Consider the following 27,186-nt stretch of genomic DNA (forward strand, 5'->3'; position numbering starts at 1 on the left):
GCCAAGGGCTATTTCTACATTTATTGTCTGTAATTTAGCAAGATGCTGAACACCTGCAACATCTGTTTGAGTCAGTTACCAGTCCTAAGCACATGCATAAACTGAGCATTAGGTGCTTAGATACATGGTTAAATAAGTAAGTCTAGTTATTAAAGTAATTGCTCGCTCAAGCAGTCCTTAAAAAGGACTTAATAAGCAAAACAATATGTTGTCTGAGCAAATCAGAATTTCCTTCCTTGATTACTACCAGAGATCAACATAAACTCATTTCTAATCTCTTGGTTGTCTTCTCTAGCTCTTTAGCAATGTGTAAGATTCATCACCTTAACACAAATACATATTATTATTCCAGGATTAATTAAATCCACTGAACTGACCTGCTCTTAGCAGTTACAGAAAATCAGTGCAGAACGTGGGGCTAGCCAGGACCAGGAGATGTGGGCTTTCAAAGATGTCCCTACATCCTAGAATTGTCTTCCTAAAAATTGGTTTTGGACATAGCTTTTTGTTTTGACATTCACATCAGCTGTCTTCTTAGCTGACATATTGATTGGAGGGAGTCAGTCTTTCTGGTCTGCTAAAATATCACAGCATTAGAAAAAAAAAAAAGAAAGGAAAGCTTTTGTCTTCTTGGCAACTCAACGTGAAAGCTTTCCAGAATATTGCTTTGCATAGCACAAAAATGGCTTTGAGCCAATGACTAATTATATTAAAAGGCTGTGCTTTTAAATTATTTATATGCCATAGTGTTTACCCTAGTATTATTAAAACCACCGCATATACTTCTACAAATAAGATTTTGCTTCAGATGAATGTGACAGTCCCTCTGTGGGTGATATACTGTACCAGGAGTTTCTACTTTAATGTAACAAATATCTTTATATGCATTAACAGATGCACTACTTGTGAAGCACTGCTGCAGAAGGGGATGCAGATGAAAATAATTTACCTCTGGTCCATTTAGACACAGATTATGCAACAATAATAAATGTAGGAGCAAGCTGCAAAGCTTTGTTTGAAATGAGGATTTATCAAACTGAAGGTTTAATACTGCTTTGGATCCAGATAGTGCTAACCAGGACCTTCTTTTGTTTGTACAGCAATTGCTGAGCATCCAGGAAGAATTAAATAACAAAAAATCAGAGCTGGAGCAAGCCAAGGAAGAGCAAACGCATACACAAGCAATGCTTAAAGTACTGCAGGAACAGGTGAGTGCTTCTGGTGGGAGAAAAATACTGTTTCAGGCATGCTAAGGGGATGGAGGAGTCATGGCTTTGCCTCCAAAATCCACAGGTGCCTGACCACTGACTGTGCTGTAAGCAAGACACGACCTTATGTCATGTCCACGTGTCTGCTCTGATTAGCATTTGTGAAAGCAGCCAGAGCTGACACGGAGTTTAGGGGAACAGAGTGAAAATGGACCCTTATTTTATGCCATCCAGTAGTGAATTTACATCTTGAATAGCATTTCCACTTACTTTGTTCAACATAGATGTCAGTGAAGTGTATTTTCACTCCAATAAAAAATGGAGAGTTAAATATGCCTGAAAAGCTCTTTCAACACTAGTATTAAAGACAGAGAGCTTGTCATCTCCTGTGTCACTCATGCAGATATTGTGAACTTATCCTAATGGCATTAAAAATAGTAGTTCACCAATGCACTTGAAAAGCAAATAGCTGTAAATCTAGTTCTTAGCTTTCTTTCATACCGCGGTGCTCTGTGCCACTGAGAAGTCTGTTAATACTGTTATTGTATAAGCAAGGTAAGATGGGCAGTTCCACAGCAGAAGGAAAATCTGGAGCTGGATTTGTAAAACTGGAGATGAAGCAGTGCAGGCACTGTGTGCAGGCACGATTTGCACAAAATGAATGTGTTGTATATAAACCACACAGCACGGACACACTGAAATCACAGATCCCCACCTGTGCCTGCATAGGAACAGTCTCTGCTGTGAGATGTATTTTTGTCCTGTCTATGTGAGCTTAAAGCTAAAACATTTTGTGACTTGGTCATTATATGCAGTTTAAACACAGTGGGTTCTGAACTGCCTTGATGGCAGAGATTCAGCAGGTTCTCATGGGTAAGAGTTTTCACCATGTATGTGTGCATATGTCAAACATTTAAACATTTAATCTACATATCAGGACAAGTAAATTATGTGTATTTCAGATTTTTTTAATGCTCATTATGAAAGCTCTGACATTGTTTCACACCTAACAATTTTCTTTGAATACATCTTACGAGCAATATATTCTGTAAACTAATAATTTACATTCTGGAAAAATATTAAAGCTTTTATTTTCAGATATACATTCTAAGCACTTATTGTTGCAAAGATAACCTTCTAAATGAGAACTGATGCAGGTCTGCTAGAAAAAGCCCTGGGGAAGAATGGATTGGGTAACAACAGCATCTTTACAAACACTACTAGAATCTACTAGATCTCTTGAGCTAATTGCATCTCATTTACATTCACAGAATCACAGATCACAGAATCACCCGGGTTGGAAGGGACCCCAAGGATCATGTAGTTCCAACCCCCCTGCCTAGCAGGGCCACCAAACATACACATTCAGATCAGGTTGCCCAGGACCCCGTCCAACCTGGCCTTAAACACGTCCAAGGACGGGGCATCCACAACCTCCCTGGGCAGCCCGTTCCAGGGCCTAACCACTCTCCTAGTAAAGAACTTCCCCCTAACATCCAACCTAAATCTTCCCTCCTTCAACTTAAAACCATTTCTCCTAGTCCTGCTGTTATCAGCCCTTCTGAACAGTTTACTCCCCTCCTGGGTGTAGATGCCTACATGGCATTTGAGGTACAGCATTATAAAATGCTCCCCAAAATAATAACAAAATTGAATGGCGTTATTTTATCTTGGTAGCAATTAAATTCTGCTGAAACATTCAGGAATATCTTATAATCTGAAGCTCCAGTAGGGACCGTAGGGACCACCAGGGCAGGCTTTTAAATCTCTGCAGACTCCTACTAATTGCGAATCAAATGTGCGCTCATGCTAGGCAGACAGACGAAACAGTTGCTGGAAAAAAGGCACAATGGATCTACATTTCTCTTGAGCATTAGCTGAAATACGCCTAGGGCTAAGGCTGTAAGTAGCCAGAATTCCTAAAGAGAGCTGCACAGCCAGTGTGCTTCTCCAACAACCCTGAATCATTTCCAAAATTTTCCAGAATAGCAAGAGCCCTAGAAGTAATGACCCCCACTTGCCAAGGCCCACAGCTTTCCTTTACAAGTACCACAGCTCATCTGTGTGTTCTTCCAACAATGAGTGTTAAAAATCATATGGCAGGGTCAAGTTAACACGAACGTTTCTTTAAAAAACACACAGTGCTCTGCTCCTGCCTCAATTGCATTAATCTTTTTTCATATGTTTGCTAACATCTGTGTTTTCATCTCAGACATCCTGCTGACAAACATTCTGTTTGCTTGTGCACCAGGCTGCATGACTGTAGCAAAAGGCTACAAGTGTCCTTTGTACCACTTTCTTCCCTCTCTTTCAGGACTGGTTTAGTGGCTCACGCCGCCTTGCATCATGAGGTATACAACAGGTCATGGCCATTTGCCTTAATTGTCAGATTAGCAACTGTGAGAAGGGACTGATCCATGGCTAGCTTTAGCTGTTGCTACCAGATAGCAAAAAGATGATAGGAGTAACATTGCAATCATACCATGGTGGTAGTTGCCCAAGGCTGCTGTGTCAGACACCTAATCAAAACATAACAATGTCCATATTCACCTGGATTTTAAGTCCCACTGCCATTCAATGTCACAACTGTATCATCAGCAGTTAAATTCATTCCAAATTCTTTGGAAAAAAACAGATGGACACCAAGTAATACAGAGGAAAGATCTATTGACTGATTCCCATTTTCCCCCTTCCCCAAGTACCTACTTTGAATTAGGCTGGAAAAAATACATCACTTTTCAAATGGTGCTGACAGCTTCCTCTAAGAGTACAAACCTCCATGGTTCACAGGCTCAGGAGAGCTGTAGTGTCTTCTCAATCACAGGATGAATGATTATATATTCACTGTGGCTCAAGACATGAGCTAGGACCCTCCTTAAATCTCTCAGGAATGACTTTTCCAATCACCCATGTAATCCCAGATTTCCCCACAAAAGCCAGTTCAGGAGGAAAAAATGTTGTGGACCAGGTCATAAATTTGAAATTGGCAGCATTTCCTCGATTCTTCTTGCCAGTGGTTAAATAAAAGAGACGTACTTCACTTCACTTCCTTTTCCATCATACCCAGGAGCCATGTCAGTTATTTATATGCATCCTCATGAAGGAAAAATACAGTCAGTAGCATTTTTTGGCATCTTAAACAGCTCAAAATATATCATTCAAAAGTAATCATTAGCAAAACACTATTTAGCTAGTGGCAACTTGCAAATGTTGTAAAGTTTAAACTAATAGGGACAAGAATGGGAAATGGAATCATTTGTTATTCCTGAGAGCCAATTCTGCACACTTTTTATGCCTTGAAACTACTTTCTAATCTTATTATTTAAAAAATAATGACCCAGTCTTATTATTTTCCTTTCTTCTTCTTCTTTTTTTTTTTTTTGGCCAACCTATCAAGCCTTAAGTATGTGGGTTTCAAAATGGTTTGAGCAAAATCTCATTAGAATTATATGCTCCATCTGTTTTTCTCATTGGAAGCTTTATAAAACACTCCTTCAAATAAATCAAAGATAACTGTGTGAAATACTCAAGTAATGTGCTTGTTTTGTTCTGTTTTGTGTTTTTTTTTTTTTTTGTTGTTGTTTGTTTGTTTTGTTTACTCTTTGCAGTTAAAAAGCGCCAAGGAATTAGCAGAAATCAATGGGCATGATGAATCTCAGGCAAATGTAGGTACAGCTATATATGTATAGATTTAGAGATGTATACGCATGCTTATGGTCTCACATTTTTCTGTTTATGTCTTAAGCCTGATAGAATGGCTGAGTGATTTGCACATCGTGTTTGAAGTGGCTGTTTTTTCCTGAAGCCACAGGTTCAAATCCCAGCAAACTTCATTTCGAGGTAGATAAATTGAGTTCCATGCAATTGACTTTGTGGGATTTATTTGAATGAGACTTTAACAACCAATGTCCTAGTTGTTATGTGTAGGTGTTAAAGATACCATGGAAACGACTGCAGAAGGGCTTCACCTTACTCTCCTGTCCAGGATTACTCAACCAACAGAGTTATGCTGTTTGTCTCTGTGGCTGGCACCTCGCAGCTGAGCAAGTTTGGCCGTATTTCAGTTCTGAGTGAGGCCATTCATGTACATGTATAATTTGAAAACAGCTAATTTGCACAACAATGGCTGTAGTAATTCATTGAGTCATTATTTTGTCCAAAATTATTAAAGGACTTGCTAAGGTCGTGGTTTTTAAAACCGACTGCCAAAAAAAACAAACACGCTCTTATTGTTCCCTTAATGACTGTTGTCAAAACAGCAATTTGTATAAGGGGAGAGGAAATAAAGGAAAACTTTTCCTGCTATATTCGTAATCCAAACCATGCAGCTCTGGGTTTTGTCATAAATGAAAAAATTAAAACTGATTATACATGATATCTTCAACCCAGTCACAAGAACAGGTCTGAACACTTAATATATTTTAGCATCTATTTTAGTCAATATTTTCTCTAATGGCACAGCCAGGAAAGCAGTTTTCTTTTCAATCTGAATGGAACTCTCAATTTTTTGAGCTGCTTTGTGATAAGGGAATGTCGTGCTTCTTTTCTAATCCATCCCCAAATCTCATTCCTTGCGGCCTGTTTCCGCAGTGAAGCCAATAGAGCCTCACAGCTCTCAGCATTTGCACAGGAGACATTCAATATTGTCTGATAGCTCCAACAAATCTGCAGCCGCAGTCTGTCTGCACAGCGTCTTGTTGTCCCTTGGAAAGACTCTGTTTGCAAACCCAAATAAAGACATTAATCCGCTGATGATCTTGAAATGCTCACATTTGCTTCCTAAAAACTTTTATCTGTACAAACAGCTGCTTTTAAATTTCCTAAGGGAATCTAGAAACTTTCCAAAGGAACTTGAACCCCTCTTCAAAAATGTGCATGAAGCAGTGTTTCACCAGATTGAAATGTTTTAAGGGAAAATTTCCAAGGCACTTCAACTTTTATCCTTCTGATCCACATAAAGAAGAATCATCGAGGTTGGAAAAGACCTCCAGGATCATCCAGTGCAACCATCCACCTACTACCAGTATTTCCCCACTAAACCATGTCCCTCAGTACAGAAGAGCATGGAAGATATATTTTTATATAATATATAGGTTTAAATAACATTAAAATAAGATGTTTCTGTTCTGTAAAGAGAGGGTTTCAGTAGATTCATTCCTGGAATTTAAAACAAAATATTGCAGAATCTTTGGTTAATGGTATATTGTTCAAAATTTAATATTCTGTTCTAGTTTTTAATTGTAGGAGTTGTGCCTGAGTTTTGCTCTGTTTTCTGCTCCTCTTTTCTGTCATCTCTTCCCATGATGACCACACAGCAATATTAGATTCCTCAGAAAAGAAGTCAATACCTAAATTAATGCTGAAGAGGTAAATTAGATGAGTACAATTACTAGGTCACAATTACAGCCACGTAATCAGCAATGATGCCACTAAGAGATCCAAGATGGCACAGCAGCACAGATAGAAATGGAGAGCTAGAGGAGCATAATGGATGTTGAAGCATTTGTGACATTAGTGAACTTTGTAAACCAGAAGTTGAGGGTCCTTTATATTGAATGTGTAGAGCACGGGTTTTGTGCCTTGCAGGTTGTCTCTCCGCATCTACTCTCAGCAGACGTCCTGGCTCTTGCCTTTGGCCAGTGTGTCAATCTGGGATGATCAAAGAGAAAAAGGCCTGGTGGCTCCTGTGTGGCTGTTAGTGAATTGTGATGCATATAATGGGATTAGGATATATTTGTTACAGTTGACAGGTTGAATTCAGCAAATGAAATACCTTTACATGAAGAGCAATGGTGGTAGGTGTTGGTAAGGAAAAATGACAGTGTATGTCGATACACAGAACACAATCTAATCTTCACACTGTGGCATATTTAGGTTTCTCTGCAGAAAGCCAAGCTCCTAAAAAGGAGAATAAGAAACTCAAGACATTTTGCATACACATAAAAAAATTCCCATTATAATGTTAAAAGTTTATCGCCTCCAGTCCTGTGGCATTCTGCTGATGGCACTGGTCTGCATTATATTTTACATTAAAAATATATTGGTTTTTAAGGTAAAATCTGAAAATATCTTTCCTAGGAAAAACAGATACAGATGAAAAATGTATACTTATACCAAAGGGAGCATTTTTTTAATGTTTCAGTTATGTCAGATCATCCTGAAATAAAAGTGAGGAGCTGGATTCTTTGGGAAACATAACAGTATGCCTCCTGAAATGTGCCCCATACGTAAAACATGCAGAACTTTACTTTTTTTTGCTCTCGCTTTAGTCAGGAGAATTAAGCACAGCTAATTCAGAAGCTGGAGCAATGGCAACGTTACCCTTCTTGCCATGACAGTTCACAAAGCACAAAGCTGGGGGGACAGGAAGCAGAAATGAGTGCTTTGCAGGTATGGCAGTTATTTCTAGAAAGCACAGCCATCTCAGCAGGGTCTGTAAACAGTTACAAGGATGTTTCACATGTGACTTACCAGTCGTATGTGGTACTATTTGTTCTGGCTGTTGTCCCTTCCTAACTATAGCCTATGGTCTGTAGGAAAGGCCAGGTGCCAGGCTCAGGTGGTTCTTGGAGCAAAAGAACCTACGGCTGATAGAGTCCTTAGCACCCAGCACTGCCAGAGGGGCAGTCACAGAGCATTCATTTCCTCCAGCCCTGCAGACAGGAAAAGATTGCTTCTTGCTTCTAATCTGTACTTTTAATTTCCTCCTCATTGCTGCATATAATGCTGTTTAATTCACATCTCTGTCTTAACTGAAAATAATGGCCAACATACAATTATAATTTCAGATGCAATCCTCTTCCAGGATATGTGCTCTTGGGACCTGATTAGTCCCAGTGTGAAAAAAAAGTCCTGCACAGGATGTGTGCTTGAGAAGACAGCATTTTGCAACCTGAAAATATTCATCTCATGTTTTGTGTTTCATGTAAATGTCATTTTATTCTTCCACTGTTTCTGTGATTTCATTGTCTTTCTACAGAGGATCTTCTGTTAAGGGCAGTGCTGTACTTTAACTGAAGACCTCCTTTTTATTCACTTGCTGTGTTCAGCATAACATGCAAATACAGTTACACAGCCTTGGTGAATATATCAGGAAAGTTTGACCTCCATGGTATCTTTCTATTCTTAGTAGTGAACAAGAGGTTTTGAATGTGAAACTTAACTTAGATCTGGATGATTTTTTTTCCAGAATTTGTCTTCCTCCCTTGACAGCTAAATGTCTTTTCTTAGATGGAGAATAACTCCTTTGAATATCTCCCACCCTTTGTAAAAGTACAACAAAATGGCAGTCAAGAGTACCAGCCCTTCACGTTCAAACCAAAGCAAGGGATGGGTCATGGTCATAAGAAGCATTCTGAATGCTTGGATTTAAATTGCATGGTAAAATCCTGACTCTCTTGTAGTCAATATTTAAATACCTCTCAAATTCAATAAGCCAGGATTTCACCAGAAGACTTCTAGGATCATAACTTCATTATAAGCAGGTTATAATACAATATATATGTTGTTTTATACAAGGGCAAAGGTGATCTCGCCACAAGATTTTTAACGGATTTTTTTTTTTTTTCCATTTTGAGTTTCATTGCTTGAACAAAGTAATGACTTTGGCCTCATTCATCTGTGACCTTCTAGTTAGCATCTCCAGAAAGTTGGATGCAATATTTTGTGGGTTTGTCTCCAGACATGGAATCAATAATATTAAGTAAGGATGCATTATTCGATTTGAATGCTTGAAGCTATTACTGGAGCGTTTCTCAAGTTCAACCAAGCATCTTACATTTGATGTTGATTCTTCCTTTAATTTTTTCTCCCTGTATCTGCTTTTCAAGCAATTACCAGACAATCCTTATCTCTGAGGAGGAGTATACCCAGGGTGAAATGTTTCTACCATTTTACTAAATTGCTCACTTTATGCTACAGTGGAAGTGATGTTATTTTTAACTACAGCCTAGTCTTCTTTTTTCACACTTAGTGGGTTAATCACTGATGATCTTCACCAAAGATACAAGATACCTCTTAAATAAGGCTCGAATTTGTGGCCAGCTGGGCCAAGATCTAGAAAGTTAATTCCCTTCAGTTTTGGGGGAAGTCTGTTAATTCCACTGAACTTCTCAGAGTTCATGTGCTCACCAGGCAGACCTTTAATGGAAATACCCAAGATACATGCTGTGAGCATCCCATGTCAGCATATATGTTAGTACACATCTGCCATAGGATGGGATGCTGTTTGTGTGTCTGCCTCACACTGAGTGTGATGAAAAGAGACCTCGAACACAGGCAGAGGAGAGGCAGCTAGAGGAGAGCAAGGCATGCTTGAATTGTCCCAATGTCTCAGGACTATGGGACAACAGCTGGTCACCTTTGTTGATGAGAATCCCCCAAGAAAGTGGTGGCTGATGTTTTTGCTTCACTTCTTAGTGGGTGCCACAGTTATCTTCTGGACAGCCCTCTCTTCGGAAGGCTTATCTTCACAGAAAACACAAACTTGAGATTAAAAATGTTCTCTATAGCACTAATATAAAAGCAATTTGGTACTAAAATTATAGGCCAGGAAACCTTAGTGCAGGGTTTGCATGTGGCAGGAAATTGTGTGCACTTGTTTTCTACCCAAGCTTCCCAAGCAACTGCTTGGGGTTTGTATGCTGTGCACCTCAGTCCCAGCAAGCTGAGGTGGGTCAGCAAGTAGCTGCTTTGGCTCTGCTGGAACTCTCTGTCCTTGTGGTCTTGTGGTCAGCAATTCTGCAGCACACAGGAATGAGTGGGCACTGCAAAATGTGCAGTGATGACAGCTGAGTGCATTAAAGGAGAGTGGAAAGAGGGTCCTGGCAGCCTTTCCGTGCCTAGAAAGATGGGGGCTTCATCCTCTGCTTGAAGTTGTGGCTCTGCCCTCTCCAGCCTCTCTGTTGTAACTGCTCCCCTTTGCAAGCGGACTGCACTCAGTCAACTAATTCATTTAACGAATGCAGTTAATTGTCTGAAGAGAGCAATCAAGAGTAACTGTGCTGCTCTGGGATGAGAATAACCCCCTGAGGAGAGGGAGATTTGATTTCTCATTATGGGTATGCGATGTTGTTAGATGATGTAAGGACTCGGTGTCCTGAATGCAGAGAGACCCCAGCTGTCCCCAGGCATTAGAGACCTCAATTATTGCCTGTATTCCTGTTCTTCTGTCATGATGGGGCTAGGACAACAGGGTGAGGAATGGCTGTCTCTTGTCCTTGCCCACTTTTTTTCTATTCCAGGCGTTTATTTGTAGCCCTTCCATCACTCATTTCCTCTCATTTCCTTCAATTTAAGGCATGTAGATTATGATAAATTCAAGCAGCTAGGACCATTTGCAGATCAGCAGCTTTTCTACTTACCACAGGAATGAGGAATGACCACCTAGTTAATTCAATACCATGAGGGTTGAAAAATAACAGGACTGTGTTATCCTCAGCCCTCAGAAGTTCTCACACATTGATCAAGGCTTCCCAAATTTACCCTTCGCTGCCCCAGCCCTGATTTGGTGTGTTAGTTAATGGCAATTAAGTTTAATTAGAACAGTGCAGATCTCTCTGCTGACTGAATCACTGTCTCTGCACTTTCAGGTATGATCCAACACTATGGGGAAGCAAAATGCTACAGTAGATCGAAGAGCATTCAGACACAGAATCATCGAATCATAGAATGGTTTGGATTGGAAGAGACCTTTAAGATCATTTAGTTCCAACCCCCTGCTGTAGGCAGGGACACCTCCCTCCAGACCAGGTTGCCCAAAGCCCCATCCAGCCTGGCCTTGAATGCTTCCAGGGAGGGGACATCCACAGCCTCTCTGGGCAACCTCTCACCACCCTCACGTAAAAAATTTCTTCCTAGTATCTAGTCTAAATCTATCTTCAAATGCATGGTTTGAGCTGCTTGAAGCTGAGCTTTCACAAATAACCCCTTTATTAATATGTAGCAAGAAATCACTGTCCCTAGCTGGAAGTGTCAGAGCAGCAAGTCCCTTTCTTTTGGAGCAAACACCCATCATCTGAGGGAGGAAAAAAGAGAACTCTGAAACACAATGATAAAACCCATTCAGCCACCCACTCAGCAAATCAAAAAAGTTTTTTGACTTCATATTTTACATGAGCTCCACAGGGAGACAGTTCTTCAATGCCCAGAGCTACCTGACATTTTAATAATATCTGATCATTATGTACAGTCTTTCATCCCAAAGCATTTCTCCCTAGTATTTATACAGGCATCATCCCATCATTTCTAGTGAGTAAATGAATAATGTTCTGCCTTACGCATATGCAGCTGTGCACTTAACCCATGCTGCACACAAGATAGATTGGCTTGTTATCACAGAACTTGGGCTCCCCCACAACCACTCTAAGGATGAGGATGATGCGCCCCCTCTCTGCTTCAGCCATAAGGTGGAAGCTAGTGATGAGTTGTGTACCCCAAGGTCTATCTTGTCTCCCTCATCTCTGCCCTTGTGAAGCTCCATCTAGAGTACTGCATCCAAGTCCCAGTATAAGAAGGATTTGGAGCTCTTGGAGTGGGTCAAGAGGAGGCCACAAAGGTGATCAGAGGCCTGGGTCACCTCTTCTATGAAGATAGGCTAAGGGAGTTGAACTTATTCAGCCTGCAGAAGAGAAAGCTCCAGTGAAACCTTATTGCAGCCCTCCAATACTTGAAGCAGGAGGGAGACCAACATTTTTTGTGGTCTGACAGTGATAGAAAGAGGGGGAATGGTTTTAACTTTAAAAAAAAAAAAAGAGAGAGAGAGAGAAGAGAGGGAGATATTCAGATTATCTATTAGGAGGAAATTCTTTCCTCAGAGAGTGGTGAGGCACTGGCACAAGTTTTCCAGAGGAGCTGTGGACGCCCCATTCCTGGAGGCCATGTTGGATGGTTCCTGGGCAGCTTGTTCTAGTGAGTGGTAGCCCTGCCCACAGCAGAGGGGATGGAACTGGATGGTCTTTAAGGTCCCTTCCAACCCAAGCCGTTCTGTGATTCTGTCACGCTTTCATTTACAAATGGAGATTCCTATGAATATGGGTGTTGCCCTGTTGCCCTGTGTTTTAAGACATCTAAAATTACTGTCTTTCAAATCCAGACCGTGGTGAAAGTCTGTTCACTCTAATAAATCATGTGCATTGTTTTGGTTTTCCCCCAGTTATTTTCTTTTATTTCCTTTTATTTCAACAAAAACATTCTCTAAATGATTCACCATCCTGGAAGGAAAGTGAATTGCCTTTTTATTTTCCTTTTTAGTTTTTTTTTTTTTTTCTTCTTTGTTTTTCTCTGTATTAATTTTAATTTAGTAGTGATTGCTGGAATGATATCTGTGTTAAAAGAACTTTTGAACAGAACTTCTCAGTCTCAAGTAAATACAAAGCATCCTCCCTTACAATGCTGTCAGTGGTGCTGGTGGGTAGGTAATGCTTTCATTCAGCCAACCACTGGTTTGCTCCAATTCCCTATTGCAAAGTGTGCACAATTACAATTACCTTTTCCCTTGCAAAACAACCACCTTCACACTGCATGAAACATCTGTGTTAAGTCATCAGGAACCTACACATAAATCCAACTTTAGAAAATGAAGCAACCTGATCATGCTTTTAGAAATAGGCATGAAGTAAGTTTCATATTAGTCATCCATATTTTGCATATGTACATTCCTATAAAATAGATATGCTCAAATACAATGAGGACAATATGAAGACATAGTTTCTGTGAAAAAAAAAGCATTTTCGCATTATTGCTACTTGCCTAAACTCAGCAGGTTATAATAGTAAAAGCTTTGTAATGAAAAAGTTAAAAGCATCTCTCTGGCAAATGGGTTGGAAAAATAGGATGTCAAGAGCACCATAATACAATTAATCTTCACTCCTGAAAACATTTCTATCATCTGGGATAAATCAGACAAACTAATCTTAGATGCACAGTGCTGTGTTTCAAATGCTTCCTTTGCAAGGTCTGAAGTTTGCTGTTCTAGTTTTTCTTCATTGTTGCTCCTACGATTTTAACACCAGATAACATTTCAAACCAATTGTCAACAGTATTACTGCCAGTGTACTCTTAAATTTACTGTCGTGGTACAATTTTCTTTATTAACATATTTTAAAAGTAAATTTCCACATTAGTGTACTTTAAAGGTAATTACAGTTTGCTGTGGCTGACAAATGCAGCACTGGTTTATTACGTAGCTCAAAATAAGTTATGAAGTCTTGATCTGAGTGAATAGATGACACCTGGTCTCTATCATTTCTAATGATAAACGAGTCACAAGCACAAACTGTTACCATATTCACCAGCAGTGTAGCATATGGCAAATACATACTTCTGCATCACTAGTTAGACAGCAGTAGGATAAGGATCCCCTGAGACCCTGTGTGGAGAATAAAAAAATGAAAAACAAGAAGTTGCCAGGCTAGAGTGATGGGTTTTAATCCAGCTATGGCTAGGGGGGTAGCTTGCAAATTAGTGAGGAAACAGGTTGGGCTAATAAGAAAATGGATCAGGATGGCAAGATTAATAGGTCCCTTCGTGAGGGTAACACGGGACAGATGGAGATCCACTTCAGATTCCCGTTTAGAAACATACAAGGGACACAAAGAGGAGATGGAGCACCGAGTGCTGACACAGAACTGTTGTATCGTTGGGATAACTGGGACATGTGGGACAGCACATTCATCTGGGGTTCGGTGATGGATGGGAAAACAAGGCAAGCTCTTTCATTTTTCTTGTGTGAAGTTCAAATGCGTGGAGCTTGTCTGTGGAACAGGTAGCAGGCCAGCTGAAAACTGGCAGGTCTGGATTAGAGGAACCTACATTTACCACATCTCCTGGGAAAAGATGGAGCAAGATAGCTTGGGAGTTGTTCTTCTGGGAGGAGGTTAGGAGCTCCTATCTTGCAATATGGATTTACCAGGAGTAAATCATTCTTGACCAACCTGATTGCCTCTCTGTTGAAATGGCTCTTTGCCTGAAGGGATTGCAGTCCCCCCTGACTTTTGAAGGGTTTTGGAACAAAGCATCCTACAGCATCTATATGTCCAATGTGGGATGTCTCACAGGGTGGACTCCAAGATAAAGGTCACAGCTAGGTTGCTAGCATCACTAGCACAGATGGCTAGGATCAAGGTTAACCTCTTTGCCAATCACACTGAGATATCGAATCCTCTTTGGGGACTCCTGCACAGGACAGTCAATGAACAACCAGAGCAAGCTCATCAAAGGCCACCATGACAGACAGGGGCTGGAGCACTGAGCTTGTGAGGAGAGCACAAGGGAACAGGTCTGGTTCTTGCCTGGAGATTATCTGTGATTATCTGAGTCATGATCACTGCCTGTGATTATACTCCCACATTTCTACACTCCTACATTTTTGCATTTGTAAAGAAATCTGATTTAAGTTAAATTTAAATAAGATTTTTCATTGTAGTTGAGCTCAAGGTGAGTTGAATAATTTTGTATTCACCATGGATCAGAGCACATACAAGACAGCACCGATTCTTGACTGACAAGCATATTAAGCTGTCAGAAGTTATCCTGTACCTCATACTTTCATATGCCCATATATTTAAGGGCTTGACTTGATGAGCATTAAACCTAATGCAAGACTTCCATTCACTTGATTGGAAATCGAATTAGTTTCCATTCTGGTTAAAACAGCAAGATAAAATTGTCTGATGTAGGTCAGGCATATGTTTAATAAAAGACCAGTGAAGTAAACACAACTTTGCCAGACTTTAGGAGAACTGCAGGTAAATGAAAGTAAAATTGCTAGCTCTTTGCGTCACAGGTTAGTTTCTACTCCTCTTTGCAGTGGAAACCTGCACACCCATCAATAAGTAGAATCTGGACAATCCGTTCTGAAATCTCAGCTTGTGTTCTGTGGACTCAGAGGAGGCAAACTTGCCTTTCAAGAGCTTAAAGACTGCAGATTCAGTACCATGTGTGTGGGTTTTTCTTCTATCAAAACCACAAAATTGCATTTCGTTTTGAAGCTTATAGCATCTCTCTGCCTTGCTGTTAATAGCTTGCAAGATTTTTGCTTGTGTATCAGACATACAACTTTTTCTCCTACTTGGATATCCTCTGGCTGATGAGAAATTGTTGTGTATCCCATACATTCAGTGTGTGTCTGCTGTGTCCAGCATATAGTAATCCTTCCTTCTGCCACTGCTCTAAACACGGATAACTTGCTTTGTACAAACTTCAGCATGACCTATAAACTCATCCAGATTTTTTAACATGTCCTTCAGAAGGCTAATATTATTCTTACCTCCCTACTACAAAAATCTATGGAACTCCATATACTGCAACAAAGGAAATTAGGTCTTTGAATACAATCTGCAGTCATCATTCCCCCTGGGATTAATGGTAATCATCAAACAGCTGGATTACCCAGTATCTCAGCTCTTGGGATATTTACATCCTGATCACATGCCAGGTGTCTTCAATGTCACATTCATTAAATTGTATATGCTGCCTTTCAAACAGAGTCTTGAACAATAGGTGAAGTAGATGTGCACTTTTGCAGGAGTGGCTTCCAGGTGGGCCAGCTGTCCTGCTCAGCCCTTGAGCAATGTTTATGCAGAATGGCAAGTCTACTCTTCCCTCCATTTGTAGAGATCCTGCCTGGCAGATGTTGTGTGGTTCACAGATGGCTAAAAAGAACTATTTTTGCTAAGGATAGAACCCCACTACATCTCCTGCTCTTCAGGACTTCTGTATCTTCCTCTGGTGGTGTAGCTCTCTCAGGAATACCTCTCTCATTCGCTTACGTCTATGCACAGCTTCCAGCTGCACTGGGGTGAACTGTGGTGGACAGTAAGACTAATATGACTGAACCTAGATTAAGCCTTCTGCCTACTGTATTTAGTTCTTGCAAGGTGATTTCACTTCTAATACACGTTAGCTTTGCACATGCTCAGCTGTGTTCTTCTTTGATGCAGTAACTGGCAGATGATAGCAGAATATTCCTTTTGTAATGAAACCTGCCGAAGGAGACTGCTTAGGGCCTCAGAAAATACCATTCGCTAAATGAAAGATGGTCTGCAGGAAAGAAAGGAAATGCTGTAATGTAGTATATATATTAAGTAATTTTCCTCAGGCACCTGGTGATCAGTAGATTTTTCTCACATCAGAGCGGTGACCTGGCTGTTTTTTCCCAGTTAGTTATTGCCTCATTCACCTCTGTATACTCCTTAAAGTTATATTTCTGTGGGTTGGTGTAAGTAGTGCCTCTAACAGATGTGCAAATTAACTGTGTGAGGATAAGTTGTGGAGGCTCCTTTGGGTACTAGATTTGTACCTGCAGTGTGTAGTCAGATATTTTAAGGTTTTCACTTGTACTATAATTACTCTCATTTCTGGATGAATTACATACTAATTTTTTTGGACTCAATTATGTCAATCTCTCTTAATTTGCTATTAATTCCTAGCAGTACTGCTGTTGCATCCTTTGTCTGGCTATGTACACCCTGGATTTTTTTTCATGGCTTGGGAAAGCTTACTTGTACATCAGAATTGTCTAATTTATCATCTGCGGCAGGCAGTTTTGGATGGCAGAAAACTTCCCTTTCCAAACCTTCAAGAACCTGCAACCTTTTTCTAAAGCCACTGTTTTGCTGACTAGCTGTTTTTGCCATTCAGTGTTACCACAGACTCCCTGGTAACCCATTTTTTACTCCTTTATCCTCCACACCAACATACAGTTAAGGAGGACTTGATGTGACTTCCTTTAGCATCTGTTTACACTGTCCTATAAATCATACAGAATGTTCTGCACAGGCTCAAATCTAGAAATTAAATGAGAATCCATCTGTTCATTGCTCCCAATGGGAATATAGTTTCTTCCTCCGTCTCTCTTTTTGACAAAACTTCTAATCCCATCTGAAACTGCGGTGTGTTGTATTTGGGGCCTGTTATATCAAATACATATCTCTCTCCTCTCTCATTCCCCTCTCAGGAGTTGTTATTTTTAGACTGCTTTTCTGTCGCTGAAGGAGTCAAAAGTTATATCTTAACCTGTATGAGCACTGGTGGCATATGTTGCACTGCTCTTCTGCTCCAGCTTCAGGAAATCTGCCATCCAGCTCTGCTCTTCTCATCTGTAACCCCCTTCTCATTGCTGCTCTTACAGAGAAATTCATAGGAATGCTTTTCTTAGTTCTGATTCTTGCCTGGACTTTCTGTCACTGCTTTCAGATGCTATGGCCAGCAGTAGATGTTTGCATTAGCCTTTGGCTATGGCAAGGAGAGGAATCAGTAGTGCTGGGCAACTGAGGGTATATTCCTGTTGCTGTAATGTTTTCTGTACACTGCACTACTACAGGAGCGTTGGTGTCAAGGTGATGGAGCTGCCAGAGCACTCAGACACACCATTATGTTAAGAAGATATCATTGCAACTCTTTATCTACTGCCTCTCTCCTTCTTGGTGCCTAATTTTGTACTACAAAGATTGTAGCCAATGAACAAAAATAAAACAAGCATCTCTGAGGTCCAGTTTATTTTAACTTAAGTGGATAACCAAAATATGTGACAAAAAAACCTTCTAATTTATTTTCTGTTGACTATAAAACACCATAGGTGCACCACCTTATGTGGATACACTACACGTAAGTATCTGGTCACAAAACATTGCCCACTATAGCTGCTGCAAACCAAAGCTGAGAATGAATCTCACATCTCGTTCATCGTGTGGGCAGAGGTCTAACAGAGTCCCTTGCTGCCAGGGGCTAAGGATACACATTCAGTCATTCAAATCCACATACAGTTTTGTTGCTGGTGCATGGCAGCGTGTTCCACTTCACAGCATGAGGGAACATTTGAACCCATGACGCACCCCAGCCACCAGGCACTGCGTTTTGAGAAGCTGCTCCTTGGTGCCAGCCTATAAAGAGCACAGTGCACGTCACTGTGTGCGTATGCTTAGTGGTTTTTTTTCAGAATGAGGAAATGCTGACTCTTTTCACTGCTCTCACATCTTGTGAAGCTTTTTCTCATCTATAAATAGGCACATTGGACACATTTGAAGCTTTTTTTAATTATTATTGTCTGTGGATTATTCACACCTCCAGAAATGCCCTAGAGCCACACAGCCCAGTGTCTCTCTTTTATTGCCAAAATAATTGCTCTCTAATAATTTTGGAGCAAGGTACCACCCAAATGCATGTTTTAGATGGGCCACATCATTAAACCAAGTAGTAGATATTAGATTGTGTGCTAGTAGGAATAGTGGAAATCTGATTGGCTGCCTAGTCCTAACAGCACCCCCTAACTCCCTCAGCTAGAACAAGAGCCTGTTCTTTCCCAGTCCCTCCCCAGATCATCTGCAGCTTCATGCTCTTTGGTTCTGAGGTTTTGCAAGGAACTACTAAGCATTTCACACAGCAGATGCAGCAGTGTGAGTCACTGCCTCACCCAGGAACACGTTACTGTACATCCGTCACTTCATGGAAACAGCCCATGTATATGCTTGAATACTGTGCAATGCACTTTAGGACCACTTGCATGCCTTTGAAATAGGGATAATTTGCTTACTTCACATATGCCCAAGAGGAGAACAATCTGCATTGCACATCTGCCTGGGTACCTCTGATGGAACATCTAGCATGTGATAGCTTGGCTTAGATTTGGATGGTTCAGGCCACCTGATTGAAGAAAACGGAGCTCAAAACAGGAGCCTTGACCAGTTTGGCCTTAAGGCTGGCTCTCCCTCAGTCTTCAAAACAAGGAGGTTGCATACAGACTGCCTATTAGGAATGGTCCTCTAAGTATGCCTGGGGATTGCTTAGAACATGGGCCAACACCATGCTGGATATTGGCTGGAGAGTGTAACAGGGTAGTTGGTTATGCTCGAGTAGCTAGAAACATTTCTGGTGACTGTTGAATTTACTCTTATAGCTGTAGCTGAATGCTTCCATCTATGTTCCCTAGAGGAGGTCTTTGTTTACAGCTTTAATAGCTAGAAAATGTGATTTTTCTGACCATCTCCACACTTTATAGCACATCTTTCAAGCTGTTCTAATGAAGAAGCACTGGCAACACAGTTATTACTTACTTCATAAGCAAAATTTGTCTCTTGGGCAGTTCTTGGCTTAAAGGTACTTCAAAAAGTGTCTTAATATTCTGCAAACAAATAAATTATTTATAATTGTCTTGTCTTTAGATGTGAATTTAAGTAGTTACCTTTTTTTTAATACAAATATGAAAAGAAGCAGAGAAGTTTAATTGAAGTATATATAGTTTTCATGATCACCTGTTTTGTTTTTTTAAACTTTATAGGAAATCAATGTATTGACAGTAGCATTGGTCAACCAAGAAAGAGAAAAAACTTCTGAGAAACGAAGTCCAGGTCTAAAATCAGAGAAAGAGGCACTACTAATAGGTATGATAATCCAAATAATTTTTTTGAGAACAAACTGTCTTCTGGCAAATTTTTGTTTTGCACATGTGTTTGCATGCATCTTTGCATTAATAAATGAGAAAAGAAAACTACGTTCCATTTGGATTCAGATTGGCTTTTAGTAAGATACTGCAAGAGAAATTTTCCTTTCTGAAAAAAATCAGAAAAAATAATAAAAAGGTGTTTTGTATTTAGAACTGCAGGATGAACATGTCAGGATTTCCTTTCCATCAAGATTTAGCAAGCAAGAATTGTATAACTTATTATCTGATTGTTGGAAGAAATTGTGAAGGAGAAAGGGATGGAAATATTAGCAAAGTACCAAGCGAAAAAGTGTGTGCTGGTTGTACTAAGCAAACCAGATTTATGCTTTTGACATTAGGTGAGGGAATTAGAGACATGAATATTTATAAAGAATACCACAAGGACTGTCACATCCTCCACCGACAATAGAATCATTGAAATAAACTCTGTAAGAATACCGAAAAATTCAAGCTCAGAGGTGGTGGGCAAGGTTGCTAGTAGCTGACACAGAGACACACAGGAATACGATTGCCCATGCTGCCCTTGGAGGGAATGCACCCCGCTGACATCAGAGTGTGGTTTGCATTTGGTTTCAGCGGGCAGGTTTTCATGGCATCTAATGGCCATGGTCCCAAGTGCTCCCTAAGGCATGCTTGCCATTTGCCCTAATACTAAAAGACTAGGTTTCATTTAATTGGTTGGGTCCTTTCATAAAATCAGCAGTATCCTGGTAGGGGGCAGTTTCACAACCAACGTAATTTGTTTAAATGCAATTTATTCACTGGGAAAGTCGCTGCTTTCTTGCTAGAACATGGAATCAGACTGGCCGGACCGAAGAGGTCATTTAAAAGTGAAAAAATGCATTTAAATGTTTAAAGGGCTTAGCACACTACAGCAGACTTGCAGTGAGATATGAAGCAGTGTGATATACTAAAGTATATAAATTAAATTTAATTTGGTTATTATAGCTTTTGGATCTTTTAATTGTTATGAATGACATTTGACCTGCTGACGGCTAACTTCCAGAAGAAAGCTAGCATGGATGGGATTTTAAGAATGGAATAAAGAGCTTTTCTTTTCCAAGTCACTCATTGCTTGACCATGACAAGTGGGAGAAGTTCCCCAAAGTGGGTATCATCCGCTCTCTGGTGACATGCCCTGATAAATATGTAGTCTCAGTCCAGTTCTCACTCATCATAAATTCCCACAGTTTGCTCACTGTAACAGCCCAAAATCAAAAAATTGTTCAAGATGGACTTCATGTTAGCTCTTCCTCTGAGACATATTCAGGCATCACAGGGGTAGAATGGGCCATGCCTCCACCTACTTACCGTGTTCATCTCTGTTTTCACAACAGTGACTATTGTCTTAGAGGAAAAGAATATAAAAGGAAAACAAAAATACTGAAATGTTACTGTGGAACTTCACTCAGCAACTACAAGATATTTACAAGTGACTTTGCATTGCATGAAAAAACTGTCTTTGGACATTCTGTGCTGAAAAGTCCTGGGCACACATACAAAAAATACAATGCCATTGGTAAAACAGTGATTTGAATACAAATCGGATTTCCAGTCAGTCTACCCAACTGGTTAGTCTTGACTTTTTGCCTCAAGGGCTCGTGTGTGTGTGCATATGGACACATACAGTGCAAGGAATGCAATTGCCTCTGGCATGAGCCATTGTATAAAATTAAATACGCACCTTTCTCTTTGCATGATCAGAAGTTTGTAGGTGTATTGGAAAAATAAGGGAAGGAAAAAGTTGTTCTTTGCAAAGCTAGTCTAAAATGAGTTAAATATGACTTATCGTTTTCAACCGTGGCCAGAAAATCAAAATCTGAAATCCAATATTATCCTAATTCATTCAGCACCAAGAAAGCAGTGTGGCCTGCAGTACACAAGATACAGTGACCCATTTTTGTCATTTGTAAGCATTTTTAATCCTGGTGTTTATGCTTTAAATATAAGGAACTTCCCCTACGGTGGTTCAGCTAAGAAACCCATCCAAACAGAGCTGAAAGTATTTGCTCTGATTCTTACAGTTCAACTCTCCCCAAACTGTAAGTAACATACATGCCATTCTGTATTTTCACTGCTGGTTTAGAAGAGGAGAAATTGGATCGTGCTTTTAATAGCAATCCTGCTACCCCAAATCATGTTTTCTATGGTCATTATTATGCCATCACTTGATTTTCACTGCAGAAGAATTTTCTATGCTTGGATCCTGACTCATCCCAAAGCACTTTTATTCCCACTCCTTTTACAACAATCCTGTAAGCAACAACTGACAGAACTGGTTCTCTTTTAAGAGAAAATAAATGAGTAAATATGTCATAAAAGATCTGTGTTTTCTTCAGTAGCAGTTAGGGGTAATATGGATTAAACACATTTCATAACCAGCATCAGTATAATTACTAGAAAAATTTGAGGGAGTGCAGTTTGTGGCACAATTATATGAAACGTTTTCACAACAGAACATCCAGTGAAGGGGAAAAAAGCAATAATTTTACCATTACAATATCCACAATTTTACATTGGTAAATCAAGCATAAAATTGGCAGTTGAAATGCTTCCAGCAAGTCTTTGTTTAGAAATTCCTTTATTCATCAGTATATTATCTTGGTCACTTACTTGCTAACTGCTGTCATTCCTGAAGATGAGCTATTGTGTTTACCATGTTATTATGACTGTATTAAAAATGTGCTTTTTTCTTATGCTTATTGGGTTGTGTAAGAAAAATAAGAACTGTAATTCATACTGAAGAACCTGCAAGAACAGACTATCAGATATACTTTGCTTATTTTAACGTTACACTGTCTGAGGTGATTTCAATGCTTTGTGTGCATTTGCTTTTAACACAGGTATCATCTCCACATTTCTTCACGTCCACCCTTTTGGAGCTAATATAGAATATCTTTGGTCTTATATGCAGCAGCTGGACTCCAGGGTAAAAAAAAAAATAATAATAATCTAAATCTGTTTTCTCTATAGAAATACTGTATTTTTTGTTACTGCAGGTTAAACTCTTTGTGTGTTTCCATTAGAAAGATAATAGGATACGGGGCTTGGGGGTTTGCAGTCTTTATTCATTCACAAATTACAATGCACACACAAACTTGTGTTGAGGTCCTTTGCCTTCCTCTGGTTAGTTATTCTTTGCGGCAAAGAAGAGCAAAGTTTTAAATGGCAAGGACTAGCAGCTGGTTTCATGATGAACACAGGTGAGGAGAAAGAAAACACAGTAAGAGGTAGGTGTATCTATGGCTACAATGTAGAGAATTTTAGGTGATTCCTTTTTCTTCTAACAATTGTTAGTCTTGCATCACACCTAATGTGAACTTTCATTAACAAATGAGTGGACCATGAAGCTTATCCTTTGTCTAATGAGGAAGCACAAAGGGCCTCATAAGGGAACTGGCTGACCCTGTTGCTAAATTCAGAGAGCCAACACAAGAGCGAGGCCAACACACCATAGCATGAAAAATATTTCTTAATGCATCAGTTCCTACAGTTCATAGCCAATGGATACCTGTGGACAAGATACTTTGACTTTTAAACATTTACTCTATGATAAAATGAATCAAGGCCCGGAAATATTTATTCCTCTCCACTGAAAATTAAGCAAGTCAAGAATGAGGAGGTGAGCTGTGAAATGTCCACCTTTGATCAGGTGCGTGCTACTTTCAGCACTGAACAATGGCTCTGCAAGATTGTAGACTGCAGGAGATACTGGGCAAATGCAGATGTCACCTTCTGATGAGCCACAGCTCTGATCCACATCTGGCAATACATCTCCTGAACATGGGTACGATGGTGCTTGCCTAGATTTGCTTGCAACGTTGGGTGAGGATAAAGCCATGATGTGCACTTGGGCTCAGAATGTGAGCAACATTCCTTGTGTGGTGCTGTTAGATGTACCTCCGGTGATCCTAGTAATGTTCCTGAAGACTTCTTCCAGCCATAACATTCACAAACAGGATCACCGTCCAGCTGCTTTGATGGGCTGCTTCATGCCTCTGAAAGATTCTTCTCCTATTTCTATGAAGTAAAGGAGATGCTCTAAAAGCAGATCCTTTAAAAGCAGAGAAGATCTTGAGCTAGAAACCCAATTGAAAACAGAGAGCTTGCACAGAGAAGAAGGATGATGTTTTAGGCATTATATTTGGACCAGGACAGCTCAGATTTTGAAGTGCTTTAATGTCCACTGTTGCCCACAAAAACAAGGGAGTAAGGGAAGCTCTTCGGCTGCCTCTCCCTTCACTGTTGCAGACTTCTTTGTTCACATGTATATGCTCTTGTCCTTGAGTTTCTACTCATGTGAGTAGCCTATTGGCTTCTGTGAGTCTGCCAAGATCAGCCTTTAATTTGCAGATTCAATGGATGAGGCATTGCCTCCATCCCTCTGAGATGCCAAATTACCAGCCCATGCAGCTACCACTCAGCATACCTCCTGCATAATAAACACAAGCTGCAGAATTTGACCTCACTGGTTTACTTTGGAAGCAACTGCTTGTAGCAACAAATTACTTTTTAATAGCGCAATCCTGAGATGCAATCTCTGAGATTAATTTCAATTACTTTCCATGGTTAGCCTGTCATCTCTCACCTGAACAGGAATGATAAGGTCAGCATACCCATGTGGGCTGAGGGCTCTGTACAGAGCTCAGATACATTACCCAAAGGTAACCAGCTATTCATTACTGCCATAAGAGTACGTAAAAGATGGACCTGATTACTCTGGGGCTCTAGACTGACTCCAACACAGATTTTTCAGCACCACCTTAACAAATCATTTAATCTTTCTGTCTCAGTAACCTCTTCAGGAAAAAATAAAAGGTGATAGGTACTTTCTCATTTCCTTTGGGAGTAATGAGGTGGAATTACTGTACTTTATGATTGTACATTGGTTTTAAAATCAAACTTTCCACCATAGAAGTGTCCTACTAGTATGAATAAGCAGAAGTGCCATCATTGCCAGAGAAGCCTATCAAATTGTGGAGATACTTGTGGACGGCAAGCAGAACCTATGTATTTCTTTACTGTTCCTTGCATGGTCATTGCTTTCCAAGAAGTAGCTGCAAGACAGAATAATTCATTTTTCCATGAACATTCATTCCTTGACTTCTGTACTGGTTATACCAGAAAGGTTGTATTTTTGCAAGTGTTTTCTGCAGTGGGAGGACATTTCAGATAAAGACTGTGACCATTTATTAAGCTTTCAAGACAACAGAAGCATCCTGAGCTATGCTGATTCAGGAACTTCACTGCTTGTTTATCTGGGGCTGCTGACCTGACTGGCAGAGGACGACTCCATGAGTAGTCAGCTCTAAATAACGAAAGGAAGCTGACTGAAAATAAAGTCTCTCTGTGTTAGGCTTTTTAGAAGAGGAAAACTGATGGAGTCGAGTGGAGAATTCAAGAGTTCTGAGGATGAGAAGGAAGAAGAAAGTCCTATTGGCTTTCTCCTCCTCATAAGTGTACCTGCAAGTGTCATTCTTTGCACAGCACTATGTGGTAGCAGCCCCAAAACAACAGTTCTCATTCTTTTGCAATGAAACTCCACTTTAAAAGAGTAGGATCATTCCTGCAAGAAATCTTCATTTCTTTTGGAGTCTGGAAATTCATGTCAGACTAAGACTGAACATAATAATGATTGGCTTTGCTTTCACTTGCCTTTAATTTTTTTATTTACTTATTTATCTATCTGCATATCTATCTATCTGTCTACTTTTATTTTTGATTTATTTCATATTTCTAATCTACAGGACAGTCTTCTTACTTTAATTTTTACCTCTCTGTCTTTCCCAGATCTCTGCAAATGAGATAGAAATGCTTTTAATGAGACTGCCACGCATGTTTAAACAAGAATTCACTGGTGTAGGAGCAACACTGGAAAAGAGGTGGAAGTTCTGTGCCTTTGAAGGAATTAAAACTGTCTGACTGTGACTAGTAATGAAGCTATGCAGAAGAAGAATTCCTAGAGCATGGCAGGGTTATAAAGTATTAAAGCAAGAAATTTGGGTTTTGGCACATAGTAGTATGTTTTCAAAGTTATCCAAGCCTAATTTTAGTTACATTCGTGACGTTCTCTTGTGAGTGGAAATGTAGTTGTGCACCAATTCCTAAAATAAAATAATTTAAAAAAAAAAACTTTCAAAATGTGACAGATCTGTTTCCTATGAAAACTGAAGAAAGATACCGCAGTCATAATGATTTCCAAATACTACATGTCCTACATCTAAGAAAAGCTCATTGAGCAAGCAGTTAAGGAGAAAGATTCCCCAGCTGTGGTCACTAGGCCTCAGAGATGTATATGTAATATGTAGTAGAACTCATTAAGTTTCGTTATTGAAAGTTCTTTCTGTTTAGTAAGAGAATTAAGTAATTTTACAGTGAGGAAAAGCATACCAAAAGAAAACTTGAAGATGTGTCTGAAGTTATTGTATTTTGTAAATTAAGTTATATGCTGTACCAGGGATTTTTGCCTTATTGAAAGAGGCCTGAAAATGTGATTGGAGTCCTCGAGAATGCTTTATCAAGAATATTATTTTTCTAATGTAACTATTCTCCATTACAAGTTCTTTTAACATGGATTGCATATCAATTTTCATAAACATGTAAATAAGGAGGAAAACAGTGTTACTGTATTGTATTTGGTATGTAACATTCAGGTTTATGCATCAAAATAAATATTCAGTTGCATTACTGTTACAAATTTTATAGCAAATATATTAATTTTTATCAATAAATATGACTTCTACCATATTGTTTGTGCAAGTTTTTGTTCTGATGTTTCTGAATTCTTTATCAATCCAGCAAGAATCTTCTGGCATTTGTCTCTGTCCTCAACTCTTAATTGCATATAACTTGAATAAATTGATTGCGAATCAGAAAAAGCACTCGCAAGGTTAACTATAATTAAAATAGCTGAATTTATTACTAGAGGAAGCACCAGCATGGAGTTTTGTTTAGCCGAAACGATGTCATTTGTTTTCAGAAGAGCAGGCAGGTTAAAAATGAACCTCATTTCCAGTGTGGTGCTGGGTAGTCACAATGCATCCAATTAGCTGCTCCTACTAACTCTCAGTTAGTGCATCTGGCCTCTGGCCAGACAAGAAATGGAATAACATCTAGTGATGTTCCTTAAGTAGGGGCATTGACCTGAACTGTTATTTAGGATTTACTGTCAAAAACACAGTACTCCTATAAGAGCCAGCAAAAGCTGAAGAAGTGTGTATATAAGCCAACACTGGTGAGTATGGCAGGAAAGGCTCCTTCCAGAGCCCTGTTTTGAAGAACTGCATCAGTTCAGCATTTAGCGTGGCGCTGAATAAGCAACAGCAGCTCTTTAAGTCACACCTCTGTGCAGGCAAAGGAGCAATCCAGAAGAGAGCTCTCCCCATGACAAGGGGGCATCAACGGAGGGAAATATGGCAAATTGCAACAGATGCAGAGAGTACCTAGACACATGTCAGGGTGATGTTTCACTCAGGTTCTTCAATAAACAGCAATTAGTGTCAATTGCAATTAGTCATAAAGGAACTTTTAACATGGCTG

General features: G+C 39.8%; 1 protein-coding gene across 7 annotated transcripts in view; it reads left to right on the plus strand.

Moving 5' to 3' along the window:
• ENOX1 (ecto-NOX disulfide-thiol exchanger 1) overlaps positions 1–26,380 on the plus strand; it is a 365,715-nt gene extending 339,335 nt beyond the window's left edge. For 6 of the 7 annotated variants that reach the window (XM_042867020.1, XM_042867019.1, XM_042867016.1 and 3 more), the window contains 5 exons: positions 1,101–1,208; positions 4,817–4,873; positions 19,483–19,585; positions 22,491–22,576; positions 25,438–26,379. In XM_042867020.1, the coding sequence (XP_042722954.1) occupies positions 1,101–1,208; positions 4,817–4,873; positions 19,483–19,585; positions 22,491–22,576; positions 25,438–25,569 (486 nt within the window). In that variant the 3' untranslated portion in view covers positions 25,570–26,379. Of the gene's footprint in view, positions 1–1,100; positions 1,209–4,816; positions 4,874–19,482; positions 19,586–22,490; positions 22,577–25,437 lie in introns of all 7 variants that reach the window. The other variant, XM_042867022.1, reaches the window with a different exon arrangement.
• The last annotated feature ends 806 nt before the right edge of the window (positions 26,381–27,186 follow it).

This window comes from Lagopus leucura, unplaced genomic scaffold (genome assembly GCF_019238085.1).
Source record: "Lagopus leucura isolate 7727_CA_CO unplaced genomic scaffold, USGS_WTPT01 Super-Scaffold_100001, whole genome shotgun sequence".
In the NCBI taxonomy this organism is placed as follows: domain Eukaryota; kingdom Metazoa; phylum Chordata; class Aves; order Galliformes; family Phasianidae; genus Lagopus; species Lagopus leucura.